General features: G+C 37.5%; 4 protein-coding genes across 7 annotated transcripts; all 4 read left to right on the top strand.

The window, feature by feature from the left end:
* Positions 1-1,890: 1,890 nt before the first annotated feature.
* On the top strand, positions 1,891-6,621 carry LOC113765084 (glutamine synthetase leaf isozyme, chloroplastic). Its single transcript, XM_027309137.1, has 14 exons — positions 1,891-2,047; positions 3,112-3,374; positions 3,590-3,629; positions 3,732-3,835; positions 3,922-3,970; positions 4,056-4,162; positions 4,360-4,447; positions 4,615-4,743; positions 4,899-4,973; positions 5,250-5,303; positions 5,395-5,432; positions 5,566-5,725; positions 5,832-5,892; positions 6,209-6,621. Exons 2-14 carry the CDS (start codon positions 3,121-3,123, stop codon positions 6,346-6,348), a joined length of 1,299 nt encoding a protein of 432 aa, XP_027164938.1. The 5' UTR covers positions 1,891-2,047; positions 3,112-3,120; the 3' UTR covers positions 6,349-6,621.
* A 594-nt stretch (positions 6,622-7,215) lies between these two features.
* On the top strand, positions 7,216-8,328 carry LOC113765087 (membrane protein PM19L). Its single transcript, XM_027309141.1, has 4 exons — positions 7,216-7,497; positions 7,577-7,796; positions 7,897-7,942; positions 8,037-8,328. The coding sequence occupies exons 1-4, from the start codon at positions 7,371-7,373 to the stop codon at positions 8,154-8,156; spliced, it is 513 nt and encodes a 170-aa protein (XP_027164942.1). The 5' UTR covers positions 7,216-7,370; the 3' UTR covers positions 8,157-8,328.
* Positions 8,329-8,641: 313 nt separating this feature from the next.
* Positions 8,642-13,430, top strand: LOC113765086 (protein ABCI12, chloroplastic). 3 transcript variants are annotated; one of them, XM_027309139.1, is made up of 7 exons: positions 8,644-9,231; positions 9,913-10,020; positions 10,323-10,559; positions 11,394-11,558; positions 11,684-11,759; positions 11,998-12,062; positions 12,598-13,430. In XM_027309139.1, the coding sequence occupies exons 1-7, from the start codon at positions 8,875-8,877 to the stop codon at positions 12,748-12,750; spliced, it is 1,161 nt and encodes a 386-aa protein (XP_027164940.1). In that variant the 5' UTR covers positions 8,644-8,874; the 3' UTR covers positions 12,751-13,430. The 3 variants fall into 3 exon arrangements, with proteins under 3 accessions (XP_027164941.1, XP_027164940.1, XP_027164939.1); XM_027309138.1 differs by having other exon boundaries at positions 8,646-9,231; positions 9,913-10,029; XM_027309140.1 differs by lacking the exon at positions 11,998-12,062 and having other exon boundaries at positions 8,642-9,231; positions 9,913-10,029.
* A 1,788-nt stretch (positions 13,431-15,218) lies between these two features.
* On the top strand, positions 15,219-19,317 carry LOC113767006. Of its 2 annotated transcripts, none has more exons than XM_027311176.1 (5): positions 15,219-15,310; positions 15,571-18,061; positions 18,412-18,613; positions 18,708-18,904; positions 18,991-19,317. In XM_027311176.1, the coding sequence occupies exons 2-5, from the start codon at positions 15,751-15,753 to the stop codon at positions 19,062-19,064; spliced, it is 2,784 nt and encodes a 927-aa protein (XP_027166977.1). In that variant the 5' UTR covers positions 15,219-15,310; positions 15,571-15,750; the 3' UTR covers positions 19,065-19,317. The 2 variants fall into 2 exon arrangements, with proteins under 2 accessions (XP_027166977.1, XP_027166978.1); XM_027311177.1 differs by having other exon boundaries at positions 15,258-15,310; positions 15,576-18,061.
* Positions 19,318-19,999: the final 682 nt, after the last annotated feature.

The raw sequence follows: 19,999 nt of genomic DNA, 5'->3' as shown, positions 1-19,999 counted from the left end.
GAGGTTGATGGAGAGATAAGAACAATAACAAGAAGACAGAAGCACCGAAGCAGCACTAGACGTAGAAGAAAGATCAGATGCGGGGAATAATACATGAAGAAACATGACAATCTACAAAACTAGGTAGGCAGCAAATCTGCTGCTTAAAAAGGGTTTAAAACTTGTTAAGATTACGTGCTTTTATTAAGTTCGATGGTAGGCAATCACTTCAAGAACAGGAAAGAGATATATTTTAAGTGGGAATTAGATCAATGAAAGATGATTAATACGTCACATGTTTTCTCTTGCACATTTGCGCGCCTGGAAAACTACGTACAATGTTCGGGCATCAATAGATTGGAATGAAAGAGTCCTAAAGAGACAAAATTATCACCCCCGACATGAGAATAAGAGACAAGTTTTATTTTGGTCCCCAAAATCAAAGTTTGGGTTACTTCAACTTTTCAAAGTTTGAAGCTCATTCTACTTCAATAATGGTAGTATATAACGTTAATGGAACGGTTGCCGCTCTCCATTAACAAAATATTATAGTTTTAGTAATAAGGTGATCGGGAGCAGGAATTATTCTGTAAATCTTTGTATATCTCGTTAATTATCGAGCGAGCAAAATATCCAGGAACTAAATTTAAGGGTCAAAATGAGAATCGAGACATAGTTTAAGGATGTAAAATTAAATTAACCCAAATAAAAGTAGTAACCAATCAATAACATTTTATTGAAAAAAAAGGGATTAATAGGTGGCGTCTAGATGAGATGACTGAAATGAATAATCAGATCTACTGTGTAGAATGACAACTAGAACTGTTTGTCAAGAAATTATTACACACAGAGGCTTTACTACAGTTTCAATTGATCTAATGTTGATTGGAATTGGGAGAAAAATCAGACGTCTTTGTGCACAACTTGATTTGTCAAATTTCATCCCGGGTAATTTAGCCATGTAAACATGATGATCTAATGTTGACCTACCATCCCTTTGGAGTTGGCAGACATAGACAAATGAAAAGATTGAGAGCCGGTGGATCTGAGATCTACGATTGAAATGGTAAATAAAACATATGGACCTCCAGTTTCGACCTCTTATCCTGTGGTCCCAAAAAGTGCACAAATTCAATGTCAGCATCTCTCAACGACCATTCCAACAATGTAAAGTTTGGAAAATATGAGCAAAAGGGTTCACAAATCACAATCACATATCTTCCAACACAAATACTTAACAAATGATTGTTGTTCACACAAGATTCAACGTCCATATAAATTAATGATAAGAATCTAAGGAATGTTGTAATCTTTTTGTTGATAACGTCAACGCTCCCTATTGGTTTTCATTTTGTAACTTTTCTTTCTGCTAAATCCCTACTTCTTGAAAGTTAATTTACATACTTCTTGAAAGATAATTAGAAAGTTAATTCACCTAAAAGAATGGAGAAAATTGGGTTGGACAGACTTCTTGTTTGTGTCAACAATGAATCTTCTCCATTGCTTCCAATGAACAAGCATCGAGTGATGATCCAAACGCAAATAAGAGTACTATTAAATTAGCATTGGAAGCCAAAAGCTATTCATTGGTTCCACAGCTTGGAAAATGACCAACTGTTTTTCTGCCAACCATTCTACACCTAATCAAATACTATAACCCCAAGTGCACAGACAAATCATGTAAACAGATTTTCAAAAAAATATATATATATTTATATCAAATGGACAAGAAAACAAAAGCCTTATCTCAAAATAATCAGTACTAGGCTGCTGCTGGTGAACAATGAAATGGTTTGACAACTCCCCTTAGTCCCCTCTGAGGCCTCATAAAAACCAAACACTATTTTCCGCCACTCAACGTCCACCCCTATCTGCTAAGGAAAAGCCAGTATGTCCACCCATCGACCCATATTATAAGACCCTTTAAGCCATTTAGCCACTTGGCCTCTCTCTCTCTCTCTCTCTCTCTCTTTCTTGATTTTTTTTGGTGGTAGTTTGAAGTCAGAAGTCTTCCCTTCTGCAGTGTAGCTGCTGCAGATCTTCAAGCCTTTTTGGCTGCAGTTTCCAGGTACTTTTGCATGTAGTTTTTGTTTATTCCACATCTATGTTAATCCTGTATGGTATACACTTTACATGCACGAGCTATAGGAACATCCATCGCTGCAAACATTCAACATGCAATTCTTTTGTTTTCGAATTTTGAGTTCTTGAAAATAAAACTGTACTTGAAAAAAACTAGTACCTTTGAAGTGGGATTCCAAGGCTGTTTGACTTACGCAGCCCCGGTTTTCTGTGGGCATTGCCCGTTACCCAAAATAAATGAGTAAATAAAATTACTATTAACGAGAAAATACAAGATAGGACAAAGCAGTTAGCAGAAAACAAGAAATAAGAAAACTTTTAAAAAAAAGGTTAGGCAGAAGTACAAGTAAACCGTCTAAGCCCACCCAAGAAAACACACACTGCAGAGTGCAGGCACACACTTTTGAGCATGCTTGCAACTCGAATGAACTAGTTTTTTTTTTTATGTCCATCAGAACATTTTTATTTTTAGAAGACAGATATTAGCATTTGTTATTACAACATTCGAATTACTTTAGAATCTTAAGAGGAAAATTGGCAAATGTTAGCAAATGGCGGATGCAAAATGTTCCTAGCCTAATTTAACATGGAATTGTAGTGTTGCTGACTTTCAGTATATGAATCTGTTAAGCCCTCAAAACAGTAGACTGGAGATGCTATGGTGATCATCTGAATCAAAAGGAAAAACTTCAGTTATTGCAAAGTTGCCAACTTTTCCTAACAGAACTTTAGACATACAATACGTGCTTTTATCATGGATCTAGCAAGAGGAAACTTTAAAAGAAATGAATTTAATTCTATCAAAATGAACTAAATCAGGGAAAGTTGTTTCCTTTTGAATCTTTGCCATGGTTGATTGATTCTGCTAGCAGGACTTTCCTTCAAAGTACCATAGATTCTTTTTCATCATTTACGAAATAATTTTAGCAAATTTTCTGCATTTGGTATCATTATTATCCTTCACGCTTATCCTAGCATTCTTTGCTCAATATATTACGATTCTACATTAGAAAAGCAATATACGTTATTCTCTTTGAAATTTCTGTCCAGCAATTGGAAATGGCACAAATTCTGGCCCCCTCTCCACAATGGCAGATGAGAGTTACAAAAAACTTGATGGATGTCAGTCCATTGACTTCAAAGATGTGGAGCTCCCTCGTATTGAAACAAAGCAAGAAAGGAGCTATTAAAACTTCTTCCAAATTTAAAGTTTATGCCCTTCAATCAGAAAATGGCACTGTTAACCGGGTGGAACAGCTGCTAAACCTGGACGTAACTCCGTATACTGATAAGATCATTGCTGAGTATATCTGGTAATTGATGTTTCTCTTATGCATGATGCATTCTTGAAACAATAGTATTTTGCTCATTTAGACCTTAAAATGATACCTTTCTTGGCTGAATAGATTAATTTGTCTTTCATTCGCTTGATGGTGTGTCCGCTGATTATGCTAATTGTTTGCTGCTTGCGTACAATCTGCATTACGTTGTCAAGAATTGGAGATTAACTATTGCTTTTTTGTAACAGGATTGGAGGATCTGGGACTGATGTGCGTAGTAAATCAAAGGTATGTGATGCTAATACTTTTTTCTTATGTGAATTTTGGAGTGACCAATGACATAAAGTTGTGGCTTTATAGTCTTGTAATTGAGCTTGATTATGTTTTCAGACAATCTCAAAGCCAGTTGAACACCCATCAGAGCTCCCAAAGTGGAATTATGATGGATCAAGTACTGGACAAGCACCTGGAGAAGATAGTGAAGTTATCTTATAGTAAGAATCCATTGCAACTAACCTTCTTATGTACTCACTAGTTACTTTTGCCTTCCATAATAGAGCTTGACTGAATACACTTTTAGCCCTCAGGCAATTTTCAAGGACCCATTCCGTGGAGGAAACAACATTTTGGTGAGTGAGAACTAGCTCAGTAGTTGTTGATTCATGTTATAATTAAATTGTGTTCATGTAACAGTTTCATACGTGGCTTGAACAGGTCATATGTGACACCTATACACCAGCTGGTGAGCCCATTCCTACAAACAAGCGCTACAGAGCTGCACAGATCTTTAGCAACCCGAAGGTTATAGCAGAAGTACCATGGTAAATTCTCCTAGGCTGAATTTTACTTGGTACCCCTTCAATTATGTCTATACTAGATGTTGACACCAATATAAAATGTAAAACTGAACAGAAAAGGCTCAAACTTTAAGATATGTTTCTTGATTGGTTCTCGTGTTTGTTTCTTGAATATTTTAACTGGTGATTGTCAATCGTTTTCTGCAATCAACCTTAACCAGGTTTGGCATAGAGCAAGAGTACACCTTACTGCAAACAAACGTGAAATGGCCCTTGGGTTGGCCTGCTGGAGGCTACCCCGGTCCTCAGGTAATGACTGTTGTCATGAAATAAAAAAAATTTTAAATCTGTTAGTTCACAAGAATGTGAACAGTTCTGAAACCCATGATTTGTTACCTGTCAATTTATGTAGACTATAACTTTAGACGATATTATTGTTCTGTATCTGTATGTTTAAACTTTTTTGGCATTTTTAGGGCCCTTATTACTGTGGTGCTGGAGCAGATAAGATATTTGGACGGGACATATCTGATGCTCTTTACAAGGCCTGCTTATACGCTGGAATAAATATTAGTGGAACGAATGGTGAAGTTATGCCTGGGCAGGTTCTCCTCCCTCCGTTCTTTTTTCAACTTTTGATATCTTATATATGAGCAAGAATGTATGTTAAAACACTTCTTGTTTACACTCAATTATGAATAGTCTCCTGTTCGGCAACTCCTTGCCTGGTCAAATGACTGATTTAAGATTAACTTGGCAGTGGGAATTTCAAGTAGGTCCTAGCGTGGGAATTGAAGCTGGAGATCACATCTGGTGTGCTAGGTACCTTCTTGAGGTAAATATTCTTTTCCAGTTAGACAGTTTGCATCCTTGCATCAAAAGCTTTTTCAAAGAGGAGCTACCTAGCTCTCTGTGTATAGGATAGTATCCAGAATAAGGCAATTTATTCTCTCAAGTCAACTTAAAAGCTTATAACAGCACATTTTACAGGGTATGATGTAACTGGTTCATCTAGTTAGCAACGTTTCATTCTTTCACGTCATATTACTTGATCACTTATTTTACATACATACTTATGTGAGATTTTTTTTTCTTGTTACTTGACTAACAGAGAATTACTGAACAAGCAGGAGTTGTTCTTACACTTGATCCAAAACCAATAGAGGTATAGGAGATCCTATATATCTTGCAATTCTTTTTCCTTTCCAATTTGTTAATCAACCAGAAAAATTGTGTCCTTTGTCATCAATACTCAGGGTGACTGGAATGGTGCAGGATGCCACACCAATTACAGGTACTTCAGGGTAATCATGTAAAGTTAGTGCATTTTAGGAGATGAGGAAATGAATACAAGAAGAATGCAGAGATTCAAAGTATATGGACTTCAATTACCCATTATTTATTTTATTCTCTTTTTGGGTTTACAGTACAAAGAGTATGAGGGAGGATGGAGGGTACGAGAAAATAAAGAAAGCAATCCTGAGTCTATCTCTTCGACACAAGGATCACATAAGTGCTTATGGAGAAGGAAATGAAAGAAGGTTGACAGGAAAGCACGAAACTGCTGATATCAACACATTTTCTTGGGTATGCTCTTCTATTTAAGACAAGGCACTCCACATAAAAAGGATGCCACAAAGCAATGTATCACTTGACCATACCCTTACTTAGTTTACTTGATGACAAAATGCAGGGAGTTGCTAATCGTGGTTGCTCAATCCGTGTTGGGCGTGATACTGAGAAGAATGGCAAAGGTATTTCACCAATAAGAGCACAAAAAGCATAACAGTGAAGGTTTATCTGATAAATTTTATTCTCCTATCATTGTCATTGAGATAATTCTAATATGTGAACCTGGTTAATATTCTTCCTCCTATCCTCAGAGGCAACATAAGTGGGAGCTCATTATGTACCTAAGATTATGAACTGCTAACAAAAAATTTGCTTAAGCAGTTTAGGATTCTTCTGAAACGCCCATTTTTGAATGACAACAATGGGGATGGAGTGGCGGTTTTAGCTCTATGTTGCTTACACTGATGGGCTACAAACGTCCCTCACCTTCTATTGTAGGTTATTTGGAAGACAGGCGCCCCGCTTCTAACATGGATCCCTACGTTGTTACTTCATTACTTGCCGAAACTACTATTCTTTGGGAGCCCACACTTGAGGCAGAAGCTCTTGCTGCACAGAAGATTGCATTAAAGGTTTAAACAACTGAAGCTGCAGTACAAAGACGTGAACTTATTCTGAATGCACGAGCTCGTAGGACCGCAGCTCGTTCTCTTTATCTGTAACCACTTTGGGGAGATGCCATGTAAATGAGGAACCTAAATTGGCTGTCAGCCGTTCTTAATTAATTGGTTCCTTTGAGATTCCAATTTGTTTGGGATCAGAGGGTTCATGAATCTGTTTTGTAGATTGACATTCGATTGTGCTTTCTTTTTTTTTTTCTAATGAGATGGTGCTTTGGTTTTTCTGTTTTAGTTTTTCATGTATCCAATTCTCACTTCTACATTTATTATAGCCTCAACTGCAAGGAGTTGCAAAGACAAACATCAGCTATTTGCTTTCACCAAGGAGATGGAATTTGCTAATTTAACTGTTATCTTTTGGCAGCAGAAAACGACCTCATCTGTTTTGAGTTCAGTAAGTTAATGTCCAGAGTAAAGAAAAATTATGCTCTGGTTTTGTTGAACTCATTTTACCGGTTAGAGGAACTGTGCAGGCATCTCATCTTCCTAATCAACTAGAAATAATTTGAGGGATGAGTAGCCCACAAGCTTTAACAGTTACTATTAGGTAATACTACTTTAACTCAAATTAAAATGTGCAAAGCTGAATTGCATCAATATCTGGTGGAGCCGGTATTTAGATTAGGAGTATAGAATAGTGCTACCTGGAATGTTGGAATCACATATGAAATTAAGCTTTTCCTCTGGAATATTTAGGAACTACTTTTACAACCTGGAAAGCAAAAAAGATTCTTCTCTCCTCTATGAGGTAAAGTGGGAATGATGCTAAGAAATTTCAACAATTTCTTTGAATTGAAGATACTTCAAAATATTCATTGAAAGGAAGAGAAAAGGCCAGATGATGCTCTGACTAGACCATTGATTTGGGGCCAAGTATAGAACCATTGTGGCATATATATACGTATGTTGCTCTTTTTGAACACAAGAAGGGTGTAATAGAAAACAAAATTTCGGTTTTCTTGATTGAAGCTTCAAAGGCCATGGCTTCTGGGGCGGGCAAATCAGCAGCATTTGGCCTTTTAGTTCTTAATGTCATACTTTATTTCATTGTTGCAGCAACTTCAGGATGGGCAGTAAATCATGGAATTCAAAGAGCTCGTGAAACAGGTAGTTACCGTATTATCAACTGCATCTGCTAAGCAAGATTTCAACTTATGCTAGAGTGATCACTTTTTCCGCTTTGCAGCATCTGCTCTGACAATCCCAGCTCGGATATTTCCAATATACTTTCCATTTGGGAACATGGCAACTGGTTTCCTGATCATTTTCTCCCTCATTGCTGGTGTTGTGGGATTTATCACCTCAATTGCTGGGATCCAGAGTGTGATCCAATGGAACCTTCCTAACTTACATGCAGCTGCTGCCTCCTCTCTGATGACTTGGTTACTCACGCTGCTTGCCATGGGGTAAAAGAATCATCAAACCTTCAGCACTTTCAACTACATTCTTTCAGTTTCTTCTAAGATTGGGACTTGATACCTCGTGAATGCCATATGTCTTCTGCAGGTTGGCTTGCAAGGAGATTCACAAAGGCTGGACAGAATCAAATTTGGTAAGCCATCAAAAATTTTTGTTGCAAATTGAACTAAAATATGAATGGAGCGTAAATGTATCTATCAATATATGCTTTTCTGTGTCTACTTCAGAGGACCTTGGAGGTCATATTGATAATTCTGAGTGGGACACAATTGTTCTGCACCGGGGCAATCCATGCTGGGGTTGAAGACCTTGTTGCACGTGAGAGGATTATCAGAGGACGTGTCTGATCTTCTCAATTCGAATCAGAATTACATTAATGAAGTGAAGGATTTACAAATTTGTCTTGTTTATCCATAATTCTCTTTCTGTTGATTTGGCGTGCCTGATTTTGTGAAAAACAGGTGTAATGAAGTACATGTTAATATTGGACCGAAATAACTGGTCTGAAGTTCATCTGAATTGTGCATTCCTGATGCTGATAAGCATTTCATGAATTGCCTTTCCTCAAAAGAGTTACAATCCCAATTCTAAGCATGCCCATGAGATGACCCATGATCCATGAAAAATTTGCAATTGAAAGGAAAATGAACATGTTGTCTTCAGAATACACCATAATAAATTTTCCAATCCGGTTGAAGAGCTCCTTAAATTTTTTAGAAAGGGAAGAAACTAAAAAAATCCCAACTTAACATGCCAAATCAATTCTGGATTGGTTACTCTCCTCTTTTACAAAAACAGACGATGTCTCCAAATAGTACACTAGATTTCAAGGGGTTGCTGAATTTCAGAGGTATTCAAAGCTGATATACTACTACTCATTGGCAACAATAACCTCAAGGTAATCCCAGGAAAAACAGAGCAAGGAAACAAATTGTAAAGAAAAAGAAAACAAATAAGACGAAAAAAGAGCAAAAGATTTAAAACTGTTTTCCTCCCTCTTCCCCTTCGCGAACCCCTTCCCAACTCAACCTGCCCGATTGTATCAGTAATCTGTAGACTGGACCCATGTACGCCCAAGTTCTCCACACTCATCCCTCATCGAAACTTCCTTGTCCTTCTCCCCTTCTCCTTGTTAGGCCCTTAACTACACCAATCTTCAAACACCAATTCACTCCAAACTCAAGAACCCAACTTTATTTCTTGCACCATCACTGCCAAAAGCTAAGAAAGCCCCTTATCAGATGTGCAGCAAACAGTGAAGGAGTTGGGGGCTCCAGAAACTGGGAAAAATGGGTTCCAAGAGACTTTCTTGCTGCTGATAAAATATTCAGATGGATTTCTGAGGCTACTTCTAGTCCCATTGCCCAGTATATATCTTCACCAACAACTTTCTTGCACTCTGTTGATCCCAGAATTAAATTGGTACAAATTTTCCTTCCATTTTTTTGCTCAGTTTTTTTTTCCTAAACAGCGGTTAAAAGTAATTCAATTTGTTGATTTTCAGTTTGGCTTGTTCTTCCTTTCATTTTTCTTTTTTCTCACTCGGGTTTTTCTGAACTTGTGAGTTTGCGTAAAAGGGTAATTGAATCTCTGAAGTTTGATTAATGGAAGCTAACTGGGAGCATAACTGGAAACTTAGCCATTTTTTTCCCCAGCATGTGCTTTTTGTTTGGGATTGCTTTTACTTGGCTTAAATACGAAATTTAAGGACTTTAGAACTGGTTTCCGGCAGAGACAATTAGTTCCTTGCAGAGAAGGAAAATTAACTTATTCCCCACAATACCAGACACTCAAATTAGTATTTGAAGGGGAAAAATAAAAATAATAGACAAAGAAAAAGGGATAGAGAGAAGTGGGGATGATAGAACTCAATTCTAGTAATCTTTGATAATACTGGGAATAGTTTCTATAGTAATCTTTGATGATAAAAAAGAACAGGGAATTTAAGTAAAGGCTTGCCTAAGGAGTTCATCCTGACTTCCTTCTGGGCATTGCCTTAAACTTCCTGCCATGGAGCAATTTTTTGTTCGGGACTATCATATTACTTCTTTTTCTCGTTCCTTTATTTCATTTATGATGATTTCCTAGTTTCTTTATATGCAGGCATGGCTCCTTGTACTTGTTGTTTTACCAGCAAGGTCACACATCTCTGTGCGCTTTGGCTTAGTGATTTTCCTGGCTTCGTTATCGATGTTGATGCAGCCTAAGCAGGTTTGGATGGTAAGTTTGTTTTTTGAATTTGTCAAAGATTGCGGTCTTGTTCTCCATTTGATTTACCGATGAATAAGGAAAGTTTATGTCTCCAATAGAACAATTGGTTGTTTTCTTTGCCAAACAAGTAGAAAAGGATTGTTTAGATATTTCTTCACGTCTTTCTGGGCATGGCATTTAGGAAAACCTTCTTTGTACTTCCATGTTTTTCTTCTGATTCAGATAGTGTATGTGTACTCTGTTCTCCTGTGGAAAATATGGGAGTGCTGATGCAGGACAGTGTCTTATTCATGTTGTTACAGGACCAGTTGGGACGGGTGACTCTGCTCTCTGGGATCTTATTTATAATGCTAGGACTGGGTACAGATAGTGCACCATCCCTTGTATTTTCAAGAACTCCACCACCCTCAGTTTTGGGGTTGCCGAATCTTCCGACATCTTTGGATGGCTATTCATACGTTGTTATGAAGTTTGGTCCCTTACAATTGACAAGGAAGGGCTTATCAACAGCTAGTACATCAGCATGTTTGACCTTTGTTGTGAGTGTTTTTTTCAGCTATCTGATGTGCGTATGCTTAATGTGCCTGTTATGGACTTATGGACGAATGCTTACATCTTCTTATGTGCATGCTGTTGTGAGTCTTTTCTGCTTGAGCAAATTGCCAAATTTTGTGAAAAAAAATGAACACTTTAAAATGATTATTCGGTGCATGATGAAATTTTCTACCGCTGAGGTGGCCTTGATCTAGTGGCTAAGGGTGAACTCAAGCCCCCTGCCCCCTCCCCGCTTCTTAAATCCCACCCCTCCCTTGCTAGGGAAAAAAAAAAAATGAAAATTTGTACCACCCTTCCTGTCTATCCAGAAGTCTTAGGCCACAGATGGTATGCTTTTCTGAGGTCTGTCACATGAAAGTTTGGCACATTTTTTAGGACTCTAGAATTGGGATATGCATTAGACAAGCACAGACGTTAAAATACAAGTTCACACAAAATATGGCAAGTAAATGTGGGATCTAATGTTTAACTTTCAGTTAGAATATAATCATGTTACTCTTCCATAGGACCAAGAAATATCTAATCAAGCCACGTTTACTTTTAAATATTGAAGTGATTTCTTGTTTTCTACTCTGATAAGTAATCACAGATAACCGTGATTCACAGACAAAGCAAATGTTGGGACAAGTTAATAAAACCTTTGGGTGGTTTAGACCCTGTAGACAATAGTAAATAAGTGACTTAAATGTTCTATCCTAGTTGTGGAAAATCTTCTTTATTGCCAAGGCATTCTTCAGGTCCTTAAAGATACTTTAATGAACTTTTTTAGCTTGAATAGCTCTGTTTTTCTGAGATCTTGGCCTCTGTTCTTACAAAAGATCTTCCAAAGTGCAAGCCTCTGCCTCACGAGTACGACTCCCGAGCAGCTTGCATTTGCCCTGCAGTGGTTCATCCATCCTCTGAAGCATCTAGGTTTGCCTGTGGCAGAAGTCATCCTTACTCTCTTACTGTCTTTGAGGTTCATCAGTTTGGTATTCGATGAGGTGAGATAGGTTTATCATGTCACTTGTATCATTTTCTTTGATTTTTAGAGAGAGAGTTTCGGTTTAATATGATAGGCTACCCATGATGTTTTTTCAAGAATGTTCTCACCTTGTAATGTCAATAGGTTCGTAATGTTGCCCTGGGGATTGTATCACGCAGAATCAATTGGCAGCTTTTGACCACTATGGAGACAGTTGATGGTAAGTAAAAAGGTACAAGTATTTAGCATGTAGACATTTCAACATTTTCCGAGATGTAAAAGGTTCTATTCATGATACACTACTAATGCACCTGGCTTGTGCGTTTCCATGGAATGATGTGGCTATACTCATAATGGCCCTTACCATAAACTTCATTAGATGCCTAAGCAATTCTACAATGTCATAGTACTACATTAGTTTTGTCATGTGTATTGAGATATGTGGTGTTAATTTGCAGTTTTCTTTACATACATCAGACGGATCTTCAAAAACATTTTCAGGCACTCAGAGCAGATATCTCAGGTTTGGAATATTTGCCAGAACTTTTCCTCTCAAGCTGATTTATAGTTTATCACCTTTGAATACCAAAATGCACCTTGCCATGGCTGCTTGTTACCTCTCCTTGCTACTGTGCCCTGTAAAAAGAACATGTCGAACTGTTGCAGTGTTCTTGAGACCACCCTACTCAGAGATGTTCTTTGCAATGGGGGAAAAGCAACCCAAAAGAAAAGGAAAAAGAAAAAAGTGACTCCCAAACTGAAATGTCCCTTCCATGCTCTGTAGTCCAAAACTGTCGCTGCGGACAATCTATTATGTAGAAGAGTCGATCAGGCAAAAGAAAACCTATGGGGTTATATCAAATTGTTGATAGTTAAAAATTAGTTAACAACTTGCAAAACTAATTTAACTGTTTTGAGGTGAATGTACATACATGAGAATTTAACTGTTTTGAGGGTAAACTTGATTTGAGTTTCAGCTTCATCATCAGATCTGAATGCAAGTCACAATTTACAGTATGATATCTAATAAAGGCTAGTTTAATTTTGTGACTTTACAGGCTATGATTGTCAGAGGCTTTCGAGGAGACTGCGATTCTCACAAAATTTTTCTGTCAGCGGACACATCTAGTGCAATGGCCAACATTATATCGTTGCTTTGCTTGTTTGGTCTTGTAGGGGCTGCCACTATGTCAAAGTACCTCCTGCTGTGATATCTGTTGCTTGAAAAATCTTCCACTCTCTTCTTATTCTCAAAGCAATAGAAGCCTTTCTTCAACTCCTCCCTTCCATGTTCTTCATCATCATTTTACCTTGCTCCTTCCCTTCTTAGCATCTTCAGTAACTACAGCTGATCAATGTGACGAGCCAAAAAAGGTTACGTTCCCTCCTTATAGGCAATTAAACATGCTTCTTAATTACAACTACTTCAGTTTTTTCCATTTGCTTCGATTGCTTAGAATTGTAGCACTCGGGAAGCCACTCTTTCGACAGGGGTGATGTCGAGTACAAGTTTCTTGTTGATCGAATTTATTCTTATCAAAGAGAACCGCTCCTTGGTTTTGTGATGAACTCAGCCAGAGGCAGCTCCAGAGTTCAGACGGCTGCTAAGTTCTTTACTCTTGCTGTCTTAAAAGCTGCATCTTTTGTGGTGAGAAAAGAATTGGTGCTGCACATTCTTAGAATATTTTGCAGATTAGAAGACATAAAAGCAGCTGATTGAATGCAAAGTGTGCACAGTTAGGATTATGTAATAGATGAACTTATTGTCCAAGAAGCAACGGGTATGTATATATTGACAGGGCTGCAAATTTTGCCATTGTTTAATGATGAAGCCCTTGAAACATTTTTGACAAAATTTTAGTCGATGTTGGCCTTTGCCTAGAATTTCAAATGACCGACGCTAGTGGAGGATGAGGTTAACCACTAAAGAACATCTCCATCTACTTAGTCTCAAGTCTTAATAATGTTTCATCTATACATTCTCTAGATAAATCCAATAAGTTATAGATTAGAATAATTTAAACATGTTACTTAATTACAAAACAATTACCTGTTGTGGATCAAGAAATAGAAGAAAAAAAGGAAAAAGAATTGTTTCTTGGAAGAATGATTAATTAATTTTTAGATTTCAAGAATACTTAAAATTGATTGCAAGATGCAAAATGAATCTACCTATATGATAACATGGCCGGTAAGCATTAATTAGAAACTACCGATTTAACATATACTAACTTCACAACACCAAATTTTGGCTTTATCTTCCCTAGTTGTTCTCAAGGATTTATCTAACTGATATTTTACTCTCAAACAATATGCAATTCCCTTCAAAAATTTGGAGCTATGTTGTTTTGAATATCTCAAGCTTCACAGGAAGTAGAGAGGAAGAAAAAGCATTAGAGAAAGAATTTTCCATTTCTCTTTTCTCATCAGAGTCGGTAGCAAAACTGAAACCAAAAGCAAAATGGTGGATGCAAAAGCAATAACGTTTCTTCTTTGCAAGCATTATCAGCTCATGTATGGAGATGCATCACGAGGCTTCGGAACTTCCCTTCAGACCAAAAAACAACCTTCCCATTTGCAGCAAATGGCAGAACAAGGCTAGTTCTGCCTGTTTCTCAGGACTGCTTCAGCAACTTTTTTTAAATCCACTATTAGTGACAACTTCTTGCGGCGAACTGCTGAATGGCAGCCTAGGATGGGCATCAGGGCTGTTACAATACATGATGGAGTGGCCCGAGAATCAGTTAATTCATCACTTTTCTCGAATCCAACAAGGAGTTAGTTCATGGAGACTGCATCCACTGCACCAAGTTGATTTGCAGTGCTTGTTACTCTACATTGGAGGCCAAATTAAGTTTTTTTTTTTTGGTTGACGAGGAACCATCAGCCGCAGCCCAAAAATACGGGCTGAATAAATTCGTCCCATCCAATAATCCGTTACAATCACGTAGAGAGATCAAATTAAGTTACAGAGAATACTCTTCTCTTGAACCCATGACGTTGATTTGGATTTTTTTTTTTTATAACAAGAAAAGAAGAAAGTGTAGTGGCGAAACATTTGGTGTTTTTGTATAATATAATAGTTAATTCAGACTAACAGTAAAATATTCAATCATATATTGAGAAACTAATTGAAGTAAAATCTTAAGAACAAACAAACAATTTTTTTTTTTTTGCCGAATATAGGTTTAAAACTATATCTTCCTCAAATTTTGATAGTTTCATCACATTTAATTGGCCAATTCTGTCAAAAAAATATTTAATTTTGTCACATCTCTTGCATGAGTGAAAATCACTCTTTTCTAAATTAACAGGTGAAATAAAAAAAAATTAAAATTTGAAAGATAATGGGTATGGAATTTAAAAACTTTTCAATTGACTACCGAATATTGACATTAAAAAAGAAAAAGAGTTTAAGCTGACGTCAGTCAATTGGACTCCCAAAAGTAAAACCATTGAATTGTGTTATCTACCCGATACTCAGTTTTGGGTTGGGCTGATGTACCCCAAGTTTTCGGTTAGCTTAAATTTGCAAAAGTTCTGGTTCTACCCGCTTTAACCCAAAAGAATACTCGAAAAAGTCCAAACAATAAACCTCGGCCAACCCAACAGAAGTCGGGAGGTTTCGTATTTAACCACGCCGGTCCAACCAGACCAGGTCAATTCTTCAAAATCATCGTTTCTTTATGGTTTGAGAAACTTTCTACCAATTCCTCCAAACCCCTTCTTGCAAAGGAGAAATCAACCGAAACGGTTTCAGATCAATTCCATGTAAGTTATTCAGACCCTTTTCGAATTTTCAGCTTTTGATGTTCATGTCATTTTTAATCTGCATGTTATGCACCACAGTAAAAATTGACTGATTACTGAATTTTGAGTAGGAAAACAACCCCAATTGTATAAAGGCATTGACTTTTTTCCCCCTGCATGGTTACTGTGATTATTGGTGATTTTTTATAATTGTTTATTGAGGCTAAAAAGGTATTGATCCTTTTTTGTTTGGGTACCTTTTTTCATTGTTTTTGTCACAGGCCAGATAGCTAAACTTTGAGGGACATATCTGAAAATTCAATCATGCTTACTGGGATTGTTGATTATGTATGAAGTTGATTATTGAAAGTAGGAAAGTTTTGATTTTTATGATTTCTGTGATGGATTTTGTCACTGCCTAGATAGTGCAATCTTGAGGAAGCATACTTGAATAATCAGGAATGGAGGTGAATAACAGTTCAGAACGTAGGACAAAGCAAAAACGTGATCCTGCATGGAATTACTGTGAAATGTATAAGAATGGTGAGAAGGTTGAGCTCAAGTGTGTGTTCTGTGGGAAAATCTTTAAGGGTGGTGGGATTCACAGAGTTAAGGAGCATCTTGCAGGTGCTAAGGGGGATGGGGGCTCTCCTTGTATGAGAGTTGACCCTGATGTTCGCCGTGCAATGCAAGAGAATTTGAGTGGGGTTGTGGGGAAAAGGAAGAAGAAACAAAGGTTTGTTGATGCCGAGGATGAGTTGTTGATTCAAAATGACATTACCATCGAGGATGAGGGTTTTCGAAATAATTATGATTTGAATACAGTTGATGACTTGCTTCGGCTAACAGAGACCCTTGAAACAAACTCCGATAAGCGTCTGAATATTGAAGGAGCAAGTAATGAATTTAATGGTGAACAGAGTGAAGGGGGAATGACTAGACGGAGGAGAAGAAACCTGCAAGAGAATTCAGCTAATATGGAACCTGTAGCCATTGGTTCTCTAAAGCGGGATCCAGCTTGGAAGCATTGTCAAATGTTTAATAACGGGGGGAAGGTTCTGCTCAAGTGTGTATATTGTGGAAAAATATTTAATGGCGGTGGGATTTATAGACTTAAGGAACATCTTGCTGGTCGTACGGGCAATGGATCTGTTTGCTCAGAAGTACAATCTGATGTTCGCCTTCTTATGCAAGAGAGCTTAAATGTAAGTGGGTCAGTGGGGAAGAAAAAGAAGAAACAAAAGCATTTCATTGAGATGCCCAATCATAATGCTGGTAATGGTGCTGTCCAAACCCTTGCTAATGGGCGTGATTTAAATAATGAAATTGATTTGCTTCCTGAAACTGATGCACTTGAAGAGAATTCTGATGTGTTTCTGAACCAAGAACATGAGGGCAACGGATCAGGTGGTAGGATAGAGAAAGGCCAAATGGGAAAGGCATCTGTTCTGATAAATCCTCATAAGTCTCATACATTGACTGCAGATGGTAATAAAGCTGTTGGCTCGAAAGTGGTGGATAATCAGGTTCAAATGGCAATTGGCCGCTTTCTGTTGTATGCAGGGATATCTTTTGATGCTACAAATTCGGTTTATTTTAGAAGGATGATTGAGGCCATAGCTTCGCAAGGATCACAGGTTGTAACCCCTTCTTGCAATGATCTTCGTAGCTGGATTTTGAAAAATTCGGTCAAAGAGGTTAAAAGTGACTTTGGCAGATTCACAGGTTGTTGGGCTAGGAGTGGTTGTTCCATTTTGGTTGATGATTGGGTCACACAGAATGGCAGAACGTTGGTAAAAGTTTTAGTTGCTTGTCCAGAAGGAAATTTGTTTTTGAAGTCTCTGGATATTTCTGAAATTAGAAATCCTGTAGATGCTCTCTACGAATTGCTTGCTAAGGTGATAGAAGAAGTCGGTGTGAGAAATGTATTGCAAGTTGTTACTCGTGGTGAAGAGCCATATTTTGTTTGTGGGAAGAGATTGATTGATGCTTACCCTTCCATTTTCTGGACTCCTTGTGCTGGTCATTGCCTAAGTTTGATGCTTAAGGATTTTACAAAGCTTGACTTGATCAGTGCAATCCTTGAACAAGCCAAATCAATAACAAGATTTATCTACAATCACAATGTTATTTTGAATATGATGAGACGGCACACTTTTGGTGTTGACTTAGTTGACATAGGAGTTTCGAAATCAGCAACAGATTTCATGACATTGAACCGATTAGTGAGTCTCAAGCAGAATTTGCAAAACATGGTTAGTTCAGAGGAATGGGCAGAGAGCCCTTACTCAAGGGAACCTGAGGGATTGGCTGTCCTAGATTGTTTCAGTAGCGAATCATTTTGGTCTACTTGTGCCTTGATTTCCCGTTTAGCTGATCCATTCTTGCGACTTTTGAGGATAGTTAGTAGTGAGAAGAGGCCCGGAATGGGTTACGTTTATGCAGGAATTTATAGAGCCAAAGAAACAATCAAGAAAGAACTTGTTAACCAGAAGGATTACCATGACTACTGGAACATTATACACCGAAGGTGGGAAAAACTTCAGCATCACCCACTTTTTGCTGCTGGTTTCTATCTTAATCCAAAGTTCTTCTATAGTACTGGAGGAGATATGCATCATATCAGATCCCATGTATATGATTGTGTGGAGAAATTGGTGCCTGACCCTAATACTCAGGACAAAATTGTGAAAGAGACAATCTCGTATCAAAATGGTGATGGAGATTTTGGCAGGAAGATGGCAATAAGAGCTAGAGATACATTACTTCCAGGTTAGATTTTACTAAAGAATACATTGGTTTCGTTTTCTGTTATATGTTTTTCCATGTTTTTTTGGTGTGGGTTCTATCATTTCGCCTTGTGCCATAATCTCAAAATTTCGATGCAACACTCTTGCTTTGACAAGTAAGATGCTGAAACAGTTTTCCATAAAGATGGATAATTAAGAGATTTTGAGAAGATGGCACCTATCCTATACACAGAAAATGAGCTCAAGAATAGCAGCATAATATCCATTTTCTATACTTCAGAATATTATTAGTTATCTTGTTCAGTACCCTGCTATTGGATTTGTGAAAGAAGCCTCATTCTGTTTGCTCTCTCTCTCTCTCTCTCTCCATAGCTGAGTGGTGGTCAACATATGGCGGGGCATGCCCAAATTTAGCTCGCTTTGCTATCAGGATCCTTGGTCAAACTTGCAGCTTGATAGGCTCTAAGCCAAGTCACATACCTCTTGAACAGATGCACGAAACGAAAAATTGCTTGGAGCATCAGAGGCTCAATGATCTTGTCTTGGTTCAGTACAATTGGTGGCTGAAGGAAAGGTAATCAAATTTTAAGTATCAATGTCAAAAATTTTTGTAGTTTAGATGTGGATGGAGACCAGATAAATCTTGCTCTCTAAATGTATTCTTATAGGGCTCAGAAGATTAAAGAGCAGGAGCCAGTGGACCCCCTTTTGCATGCTAACTCTAGAGTGGCTGAGGATTGGCTTATGAAGGAGGAGGCTTATTCAGACGACCAAAACATATCCGATTGGAGCACCATTTCCCCACCTATGGGCAACATAATGCTCTTGGGATCGCGTGCTGATGATTTTGAAGCCTTAGGTGTAGGTAATGATGAATATCCTTTACAAAAATTTCTGGTGAAAGATGTTCTTCTTTTGTGCATTGTTAACGTTGTGACAAACCTACCACAGGTTTTGATGATTTGGAAGTACTCAATGGTGTTAGCGAGGAAGCTACCGATGATAAGCCAGCAGAATTTTTCTGAAGGGGTTTCTCTTTTCCTATATGAAGGGGAAAACCTGGTATTTTTCTGTTTAGGTCATTTCCAGCAGCCTTGTAAAGCTTAGAAATGTTGTGACAGGGGTATGGAGCAATTTTTCTAGTATTTTCTTTTATTAATTTTAAGATTGTAACATGGAAATTGCTGAAATGGTGGTGCAACATTAGGAACTGAGTTTGTGGTTTTTTGTAAGTAACTGTTACTGGCATTTTTTTTAAGAATCACTGGTAGCAGAATAACTGGCTGTGTCATGCATACAATTAGCTCATTCCATCTTACCTGATTAGAAAGATTGAGAAGATTTAAAGCATCAGAATCGTGGAATATTTTTGGGCCAAGAATTTTGGCCCACTTAATCAGAACCTATGTACAATCTGGCTTCAATGTTTGGGCCACAATTTAGGCCCAAATTACTTCAAAACACATCGGATTATTTCATGGCACCTCTTTTTTTTAAAAAAAAAATTTGTTTTAAATTCGGAATAATCATCTTCCTATCATGCCTTAATCAGTAGTAGTTACTTCTTCTTCTTCTTTGTAATTCCTTTTTTTGGCTTAATGAAAGGGAAAACAATTTAAAAACAAAGAAGAATTTAATACCCATCTCAACCACATAAGAATTAGCACTGTTTTCGTAGAAAATAACAATTCAAACAAACGGACTCTTAGACCCTGTTTGGATTGTCATTTTCTATTAGAAAATTACGTCGTTTTCCGTAATCACATTTCTTTATTATCTTTTTTCCTCACATACATCAAATTGTTACAGTAATTTTTTCATGAAAAATCATGAAAAATGCAATCCAAACGGGCCTTAGCATTGTAGAGAAAAAGTCAAAATAAAATGGAAACACATATTGCTATAGAATGGTATTCTATTTCCATACGAAACTGGAATTAATTATCAAAAGTGCCGCTCC

Source organism: Coffea eugenioides, chromosome 3 (assembly GCF_003713205.1).
Source record: "Coffea eugenioides isolate CCC68of chromosome 3, Ceug_1.0, whole genome shotgun sequence".
NCBI lineage: Eukaryota > Viridiplantae > Streptophyta > Magnoliopsida > Gentianales > Rubiaceae > Coffea > Coffea eugenioides.
This window is presented reverse-complemented; position numbering and strand designations above follow the sequence as displayed.